Raw genomic sequence first — 10,863 nt, forward strand, 5'->3', positions numbered from 1 at the left:
AAAGCTGCAGCCTGTTAACACAGACAACATGCATACATTTTTATTTTAGATTGGAATATATTACATATATGTACATTATATACTCTATATGAATCTAAAGGTATTTATACTTTTAAGTATTTGTGATACTCCTATATGTAAATTTGATCATATTAATATACAAGTACACATACTGTAGGTATTAAGTTTTTAGTATTCAATATGTATTTACAATACATATTACACTAGTTATAATAATAGACAATAGCACATTTTCAAGTGAACAGAAAAAATGCGGTTTCATCCAAAAAACCCCCCAATGTTTTAAAATATATTATGCATATGCTATATATTTTCCATCCATCTATTTACTGTGCCGCTTATCCTACACACGGTGGGAGCCTGGAGCCTATCCCAATAAACCTTGGGCAGAAAGGTGGGAGACACCCTGGATGTTGTACCAACCCATCACATGGCACAATCCCACACACAATTACACCCTACGGACAATTTGGAAATGCCAATTTTCCTTCAAAGCATGCCTTTTGACTGGGGGAGGAAACTGGAATACCTGGAGGAAACCCCTGAAGCACTATTATGTTAATAGTATGTTAATATATATGTAAATATATAAATCAATATGTATGATTTATATCCATAATAGCAGCTCTGTCTGTCTTGTGTATTGCTTTGGTCATGTGACTAATGCCACACATAAAATATTCATGTGTAATCGTATGTTCGTCCGAAACTACACCCTTTACTATATAGCTTATGTTTTTTTTCCTCCAATTGTGTCCAGGAGAATATCCAGTGTGCTCATGAAATCCCACAATGCACTGTTTAGTGTTGGTGTCCAAATGATGTACTCTAGATGGTACAAAATATCCACAATGCACTTGTGCAGGCAATATGGAGTATTCAACAAATAAGACAACCTCATATTTAATTGATAGCTGGTCTTTCAGTAAAAACACATTAACAAATCTTTACATGTAGATGCTTTAGCTAAGGTACAGTAGCTCTATCATAATATGATATATTAAAAAAAAAGATTAAATAAATATGTATTATGGAAGGAATTAAACACTTGGCGCTGTGCTGTAATACGAAATTAATCAACAATACTGTAGTGTAATGCAACCCAAAGTGAAGCAGAGTTACTGTTACTACATCGGCACATCCTGAAGTGTTATATCACAGCAATAAACAACCATTATACTGTTTTATTAAATAAAGTATGACACATTATAGTTACAATTTATAGTTACAATTAATGTTGTGAAATGTCCACAAAACAGGTTGTGAAGTGTCTAAAATACAAGTCACACTGAATGAGTTGTTTCTACAGAAACGATAAACCTGTGATTTGAATTACAGATGGTATTACTGCTAGAACTGCTGTTATAGGAAATTAACCAATCAGACCTTCTGACCAATCAGATCTGAGAATTCAACAGCACTGTGGTATCAATAAGTATAATTAAGGATTACAGCTTTATAGTATTTAATATTTAGATTAATACTTCATAATTGTCTAGCATTGTTCAAATAAAATTATTATTTAAAAAAAAAAAAAAAAGGTTAGTTATTTGTGCAATAACAGATGTTATAATGCTAAATGTGCATGCTTGTGAATTCTTGGGCCTTGTCCCATTCGTCTGGATCTAAGCTCCTCTCCCTACATTAACGCCTGTGATTAAAACTGATAATTGACTTTGGCTCTCGCTGAAAACATCACATCTGCCACAGCCGCCTCTCCTCACACACACTCGACTGAGAGGAGGACCGGCTCTGCATTCACCCAGACAGGAAGCCGGAACCAGCGAGCTCCTCCAAGGAGAATCAGATGACCCAAAAAACTATTTTCCCTGTAGGGGACAGCATAATATGACGCTCTACTCACTGAGCGCTTATCTTTCAGCCCAATAACTCTCTCTCGCAATAAAACACGCTGACGTGTAACTTTATAAAAGCTTCATTAGTGTGATGCTGTAATTACGTGATGGATGACATTGTGGCTAAATAAACTTTGATAAAATCCCACCTGCTCCATCTTTTCCACCAAAATGTCCAGCGTGTGATGTCATAGCAGATTGGTTCCATTAGCACAAGGAATATGACTGTCTGTCCAGAATTTTTGTCTGTTTACACATCTATCCTGCTATCTGTCTGCTTGACTTTTCAACTACACCAGTCTCTCTGTCCAATTAACTGGATGACTATTTGTTATCTATCTGTCAGCTTGTCTGTCTGTCGCACTGTTCTTCTGCTTGACCTTCTATTAATTGGTTTGACAGTTTTTCTTGTCCAACATATTTCCTTCTGTCTGTCTTTTGTCCATCTATCTGTCTGTCTATCCATGCCTCAATCCATCTTTGTCCATTCACCTGTCCATCTATCTTTCTGTCTATACATGCAGACACGCATCCATCTCTCTCTCTCTTTGTCCATCTCTTCACATGTCATTCTACCGATCTGTCTGTCCATTTGTTCACCTGTCCATCTATCTGTGTGCTTCTCTGTATGTCTTTCTGTTTATCTGTCTGTTTTTCTGTCCATCTACATGTTAGTCTGTCTGTCTTTATCCTTTTATTTATCCACGTGTCTATCCAACCATATGTCTATGTATACATATATTTTTCTGTCTGTCATCCCTCTATACCTTGGTCTATCCATCTATCTGTCTATTTGCCTACTGGCAAATATATATATTCATATATTCATCTGTCCTTTTTGACAGTTTATTTGTCTGTCTTTCCATCTTTCTGTCTGTCTTTCTCTCACTATATCTCTCAGATTCTCTGCCTGTCTTTGTTTCTGGCATTTTGTCCATCTGTCTGCTCCTCTGTATGTCTGTGTTTTTGTTTGTCTGACTGTGTCTGTCCTTCTACCTCTCAGTCATTCTGTCAAAATGTTGGTTTGCTTCTGAACTCAGTCAATCTGTCTGTCTGACTGTGTGTTAATCTATCTATCAGTTCATCTACAGTGCCCTCCACTAATATTGGCACCCTTGTCAAATATGAGCAAAGAAGGCTGTGAAAAATGTCTATTGTTTAACCTTAAAAAAAAAAATCACAAAAATACTCTGCTCTCATGGATAGCAACCAATTGCAAACACAACACAGGTTTATCAAAATATATATATTTTTTAAATATAGGTATGCAACAATTATTATTATTATTATTTAGTCAATACTTTGTGCTACCGCCCTTTGCCAAGAGAGCTCTGAGTCTTCTCCTAGAATGCCTGATGAGGTTGGAAAATACATGGCAAGGGTGATGAGACCATTCTTCCATACAGAATGTCTCCAGATCCTTCACATTTCGAGATCCACACTGGTGGACTCTCCTCTTCAGTTCACCACACAGGTTTTCTATGGGGTTCAAGTCAGGGGACTGGGATGGCCATGGCAGGAGCTTGATTTTGTGGTCAGTAAACCATTTTTGTGTTGATTGTGATGTATGTTTTGGATCATTGTCCTGCTGGAAGATCCAACCACAGCCCATTTTAAACTTTCTGACAGATGCAGTCAGGTTTTCATTTAATATCTGTTGATGTTTGATAGAGTCCATGATGCCATGTATCCTAACAAAATGTCCAGGTCCTCTGGCAGAAAAACAGAACCATAACATTAAAGAGCCTCTGCCATATTTAACTGTTGGCATGAGGTACTTTTCCATATGGCTACCTCTCTGTGCCCCAAAACCACCCCTGGAAAGATCTATTTTGGTTTCATCTGACCACAGAACCCGATCCCATTTGAAGTTCCAGTAGTGTCTGGCAAACTGAAGATGCTCGAGTTTATTTTTGTATGAGAGTAGAGGCTTTTTTCTTGAAACCCTTCCAAACAACTTGATATAGGTAACTTCAGATTGTAGTTTTGGAGACTTTCTGACCCCAAGACACTGTGATCCTTGGAGATTTTTTTGGTTACTCGAAGCATCCTCTTCACAGTGCATTGAGACGATATAGACACATGTCCAAATCCAGGTTGATTCATAAGATTTCCAGTTGACTGGAACTTCTTAGTTATTGCCCTGATGGTGGAAATGGGCATTTTCAATGCTTGTGCTATTTCCTTATAGCCACTTCCCATTTTGTGAAGCTCAACAACCTTTTGCCGCACATCACAGCTATATTCCTTGGTCTTACCCACTGTTATGGGTAAGACTAAGGAAAATAGTGCGTATGTGTTACCTCATATTTATACCCCTGTGAAACAGTAAGTCATGGTTTCATGACAATTTCCTGTTCCTAGTCACCCAGGTGTACTAAAGAAAGGTAAAATATCAATGGGAATATACTTCAAATATATTTTTCTCATATGAATTCATGGGGTACCAATAATTGTTGCACACCTACATTTAACAAAGATTATTTAAAAAAAAAAAAATAAACCTGTGCTGTGTTTGCAATTGTTTAAACAATGCAAAACTCAAGACAGCCCGGAACCCAAACTCAAGATTTAAGAAACTTGACCCTGTAACTGTGGAGCAAATGTTTTTTCATAAAAGTTCAGTTTAAAATGCATTCTGTTTGTCATCTAACAGTTCCACAGCCACCCAAAAGAAGGACACACCTCACAGCTTAAAAGCCACTGCTCTAGAGGACCATCTTTAGCACAATCATCCTGATTACACCTTACAAAATGACTTGATTAGGATGGACACAACTGTACTGAAAATAAAATGCAGCTAAATAAGGTATGACTAAATGAAAAGTGTGAAAAGTATGAAAAGTGTTAAACAAAAAGATTTATATGAGAGCCAGTTGGTCATTTTAAAGAGTGAAATATCCATCCATCCATTTTCTGCACCGCTTATCCTACACAGGTTTGCAGGGGAGCCCCTATCCCAGGGAACTTGGGGAACAAGGCGGGTACACCATGGACAGGGTGCCAACCCATTGCAGAGCACAATCACACACACATTCATACGCTATAAACAATTGGGAAACATCAATCAGACTACAAGGCATGTCTTTGGTCTTGGGGAGGAAATCGGAGTACCTGGAGGAAAACCTGAAGCAGGAGGTGGGATTTGAACCCCCAACCATAGAGGTGTGAGACAAACGTACAAACCTCTAAGCCACTAAGGGCTTCACTAGAAACAATAAAATATATAAAACATACTTATAACTTTAAAACAAGTCAATAAGATGAGATAAGAACTTCCAAACAACAACACAAGAGCAAATATTTTCTTTTTGTCAAAGGATCACAAATTCGAGTCCTAACAATAATGCTGCCACCCAAGAGAGAAATCAGTTTCTGATTTGGAACCTTAATACCGTGAGGTTTTATCTTCCAACTGATTTTATACCCTGGTGGGTCTTACCTGAATATCATAGTCACTGCGGCTCAGACGGTCGTCATTCTCATCTGTGATCTCCGTCACCTCTGACAGGTCGTCATCTTCATACTCATCCAGACTCATGTCATGAGTTAGCCTACACACACACACACACACATTAAAATGAATACTTAAAGAACAAAAACAGAAGGAAGAGTGACAGTCAAAGACCTCCAAGTTCTCCAACATACTTGACACACCACAGTGTGTCTAATAGAACTGGTGCAATTTAAAAAAATAAAATAAAATAAAAAATTATATATATATATATATATATATATATATATATATATATATATATATATATATATATATATATTAATAAGAATACACAAATATTGCCTGTTTATTATTTATAGTCAGTTCTTTATATGTAGAAATATTTCATTTCAGAATTTTGAAAGGATCATTGCGATACAGAATTTCTTTGCATGTGCCTAAGACGTCTGCACTGTAGTGTATATTCTGTTTCTCTTATACATTATGAGCTCAGATCTATAACATGGTATCTAGGTACACCATGGTGCAAAGCACTCTGGGACCTAAAACAACATATAAGATCACATCTGCTCAGTGAGCTCAGACTCTGAAGTATGGCTCTAAACAAATTGAGAGGCATGATATGAGCTGAGTTCTGCTAATGTTCAGCTTGAGGGGGAACTGATGGAGTGAGGATGATGCGCCGTCTCCAGAACTGCATAACCTCACATGCATTAGTGCCACGAGCAGCCAAGCTGAGAATGATTCCTAGATGTGCTTACTGTCTCATTATCACATAAACACACCAACACACGCTGAAAAATTGTTCTTATAATTTCAGTATTAGATTAAAATAACCGCTGTATCCACAAAGCCACCAGTATTGTGGAGGACTTCTCTCACCCCTCTCATGGACTCTTCATCCTCCTGCCATGTGGCAGAAGGTACAGGAGCATCCGTGCGACCACCAGCAGACTCCGCAATAGACTCTGACTGCCCTGAGGCAGTCAAATTACCCAACACCCTGCTGCCTCCCAACGCTCACCTGGGCTAGTCAAACACCTAACACAGTAAGACTCAGTACCACTACGCACTGCACTAACCCAGAAAGACTCAGCACCACTACACTAACCCAGTAAGACTAAGTACCACTACACCCAGTAAGACTCAGTACCACTACACTAACCCAGTAAGACTCAGTACCACTACACTAACCCAGTAAGACTCAGTACCACTACACACTGCACTAACCCAGAAAGACTCAGTACCACTACACTAACCCAGTTAGTCTCAGTACCACTGCACTAACCCAGTGAGACTCAGTATCACGACACTAACCCAGTAAGACTCAGTACCACTGCACTAACCCAGTAAGACTCAGTACCACTGCACTAACCCAGTAAGACTCAGTATCACGACACTAACCCAGTAAGACTCAGTACCACTACACTAACCCAGTAAGACTCAGTATCACTGCACTAACCCAGTAAGACTCAGTATCACTGCACTAACCCAGTAAGACTCAGTACCACTGCACTAACCCAGTAAGACTCAGTACCACTGCACTAACCCAGTAAGACTCAGTATCACGACACTAACCCAGTAAGACTCAGTACCACTGCACTAACCCAGTAAGACTCAGTATCACGACACTAACCCAGTAAGACTCAGTACCACTGCACTAACCCAGTAAGCCTCAGTACCACGACACTAACCCAGTAAGACTCAGTACCACTGCACTAACCCAGTAAGACTCAGTACCACTGCACTAACCCAGTAAGACTCAGTATCACGACACTAACCCAGTAAGACTCAGTACCACTGCACTAACCCAGTAAGCCTCAGTACCACGACACTAACCCAGTAAGACTCAGTATCACTACACTAACCCAGTAAGACTCAGTACCACTGCACAGTGCACTTTACATAGCTGCATCAGTCACTTTATATTATGGAACCGGTTTTTACTTCCAGTATTGCTGCTATCCTTGTGCTGCTATATTACACAACAGCTTACAGTTTACAGTCCATATTCTGTGTATTTTCAGTCCTGTGTATTTATTGTTTTGTTCTGTGTATTGGTTGTCCTGCACTTGTCTGACACTGTTGTGTATTTTCACTTTAAGTAGTCTTGTGTACTGTTCTGTGTTGCACCACGGTCCTGAAGAAACATCATTTCGTTCCAATGTATACAAGCTGCAGTATATAGAGGAATGACAATAAATACCCACTTGACTTGACAAATAAATCACAAACCATGAATAACTAGACTTGTTTAAAAGAGAGCTGGACTAGAGAAAAACATGCAACTACTGTTTTTGAGGGAAAATTGCATTCTTACATATTTCTTACATATCTTTAGATAACTCTGATGAATCCAAATGTCTACTTTATTTACAACAATGTAGGATTTGTACAAAGCAGAACTGCAAAGATCCTGAAACGACTGAATGACGCCATGGGTGGGACCTTCTTCAGCTTCTCCGCTGCACAGATTTCATGCAGACAGCAGAAACTAGAAAACTGCAGCACTTTTCTTTGGTACAACCTCAAAACAATTCATTTCTATCTTATTATAATCCCAAGTATCATCATGACGCATAAAGCTAAATATGGAAAAATAAGGAATCTTAATACTTAGACATTTTTTTTTTCAACTTCACAACGAAATGCCTCAGCAGAAGAGCATCACATCTTTACTTCCTCATTACCTCAACATTTCCATAAAAAAATATCGAATCATTTGGGGGAAAAAAAGAAAGGTTATAACGTTATATGTAATTAACCTCCGGTCAGTGGTGCAGTTTTTAATTCGTCTGAAAAGTTTGTAGTGAGAAAATTGACTCTTATAGTATGATCGTAATCAAAGCACTCACTACACAGCGTATTGTTTGTGAAGCGTTACAGGAATATTGATGCAGAAACCTGTAATGAATTCAAATAAAAATAAAGAATACATGAATATAAATAATTAAATAAATAAGTAAATAAATAAATGATTGAATGAATGAGCAAACTAAATTAATGGAGAAAACGCTGGCCTCTTCTCGATAAAATGACATCTTTATTAAAAATAAGAAAAGACAAATAAAACAATTAAGCAACTAAAACCTACAAAGGCTAAAAATAACATCTGCTTTGCTTAAATTCCTGCAATCCTGCAGTACACTGGACTAGCTAAATACTTTTTGTGCAGCCCTGCTAGTCACCCATCTATTTGCTGTACTGTATACTCAACCCGATCTGTGATCACTTCATCCTAATGAAATGCTCTACTCTGCTCGCTTCACACTGATCTGAGGTCAGTAAAGTGCAGGACGTTATTGCAAAGCCTTTCACATTTGCTTTAAATCCAAATCTTTTACTTCCAGTAAAACAAACAAACAAACAAAAAAAATCACTGACATATCTTGCACCAAACTAGTAAAAGCTGTTAAAACTAGTAAAAGCTCTGTTAAAAATCATAAAGTTTGTCTCTGCATAAAAACTGTTTTATTTTTTGTTTTTTGGGTGGGCCCAGTGTGTGTGTGTGTCTGTGTGTGTGTGTGTGTGTGTACAGTACCATTTCTCCCACTGCTCCTCCATCCAGGCATCTCCATCCTCCCTGGAGTCCATGACCAAGCAGAGCACCATCTGGGGTGGAATGAGACCAGGCAATAATGACGCCACACACACACACACACACACACACACACACACACACACACACACACACACACACACACACACACACACACACACACACACACACACACACACGAGTGGTCCTAGTGTGTTCCTGGGGAATCCTAAAGCAGCAAAGACAAGTTACTAAGAAACAGCACGTCGTCCGATCTTCTAATCAGCATCATACTGAAGCTTGGACACTCCCTGCTTATGTGTACGTGTGTGTATGTGTGTATGTGTGTGTGTGTGTGTGTGTGTGTGTGTCCTTCCCAGGGTCAATTACAGTCAGCAGTGGATGGAGAAAGAGGCGGAGAATGAGGCAGGGTTCTTTTAAAAGGCCTGCCGCTGATCTGACTGATGGTGTGGATCGATGCGGCTCAGGTTTCTTCCTCCACCTCCTCCTCCTCCTCCTCACACATTTTGGAGACTCTGGCCAGCAGCAGCATAAAGAAAAACACGACTAGTAGGATTGATGGCACTGATAAGGACTGAAAATAAACACACGGCCCCACCCAGACTGTAGCACTACCTCTCAGAGCCTATGAAATTATAGATCATTTACCAGCAGAAGGCTTCAAAATAATTCTGCACTTCAAATTCAGAGGAAGCCACAATGAGCGTCACAACACAAAAAGAAAATAATACGAAGCACCTGGAACACTGTTGTGTCCACATTAAAGGAAACGTTTGGTGAAAATCAAATTTACACCATTCACACTTACTCGAAAGATACACAATTGGTCAAGACATGATTTGGTAGAGATCATGGTAAAAGGTAATCTCACCCAAAGTCTTCATCATATACTTGTTCAAACATAATTAATCCACAGTCTTACTTTTAAATAACCCTTTTGTAAAATAGCAGAAATAGTTTGCATTATTTTCTTATCAACACCCTCTCCTGCCATGTTTCATTCCTTACTTATTGTTTATTATATTTTCATTACAATTGTGATTCACTGTACATCTCACAATAGGGGGCTCAAAGTCACAAATTGCCTCTTTAAATGCTAACGTATGTAATTCTTGAAAGATCCCCAGAGATGTAGTCATCGGTCTGCATGTGGACATCCACCTGAGTACAGGACTTTTACAGGCATTATCACCTCATTAGATCTAGTTCATGAACGCGCACGACTGCATCAGCACAACTGCACGGTCGAAAAAACTGCACATTTTGAAGAAAAGGCAAAATCATATGGAGCCCCAATTCTGTGGATTCTGATTGGTCAGAAGGTGAGGACTCATAATCTAGAAGATAAGCTCGGACCGTAATTAGGCTGTAATTGAAATCACAGGTTTATATAAACGTCATGGTTTCTAAATCACGGCGATTAGCGTGGCGGCCAGCCCACGGAGTCTAAGCCTAATAATAAATACGTTTGAGAATTTGTTGTTTATTAAAAACATCTAATCGTTGATATGGTCAGATGTTTATGTACCAATTATGGAAGGAGTCTTCAGTGTCAGTGCTTTGGAACAGTTAAATGCAAGTTCTCCTCCGTGAGAAAGTCTTCAGGAAGGAGTATTATTAATTATGTTATAATGTAAGTGATGACAGGAACGTGTTTCATGGACATTCAACAACATTAAATGCAGCAATAAACGGATTAACGTATGATGCGTCATTATTTAATAAATTAAATCGTACAGTAATTGTTGCGGTATAAGAGGAATGTGCCGTTTTTAGAAAATAAAACATTTTTGGGATGCTAACAGTCTTTCACACCAATCATTATTTTCTTATAATAACACTCCCTGTCGTGCTTTTACTTCCTACTTAATAACGGAGGAAAAAACAGCCTAGGAAATGCCCCAAAAATGCTACTTTTACTTTTAACTGTTAACATTTAATAAATATATTTACAGTGTACCACCTAAGTG

General features: G+C 38.6%; 1 protein-coding gene across 1 annotated transcript in view; it reads right to left on the reverse strand.

The window, feature by feature from the left end:
* mapk8ip1a (mitogen-activated protein kinase 8 interacting protein 1a) overlaps positions 1–10,863 on the reverse strand; it is a 31,816-nt gene that overhangs the window by 19,666 nt on the left and 1,287 nt on the right. The window contains exons 1-2 of the mRNA XM_017473441.3: positions 8,876–10,863; positions 5,320–5,431 (exon numbers count right to left, since the gene is read on the reverse strand). The exon at positions 8,876–10,863 is cut by the window's right edge and continues 1,287 nt beyond it. Of these exons, the coding sequence (XP_017328930.1) occupies positions 5,320–5,431; positions 8,876–8,946 (183 nt within the window). The 5' untranslated portion in view covers positions 8,947–10,863. The remainder of the gene's footprint in view (positions 1–5,319; positions 5,432–8,875) is intronic.

Source organism: Ictalurus punctatus, chromosome 8 (genome assembly GCF_001660625.3).
Source record: "Ictalurus punctatus breed USDA103 chromosome 8, Coco_2.0, whole genome shotgun sequence".
In the NCBI taxonomy this organism is placed as follows: domain Eukaryota; kingdom Metazoa; phylum Chordata; class Actinopteri; order Siluriformes; family Ictaluridae; genus Ictalurus; species Ictalurus punctatus.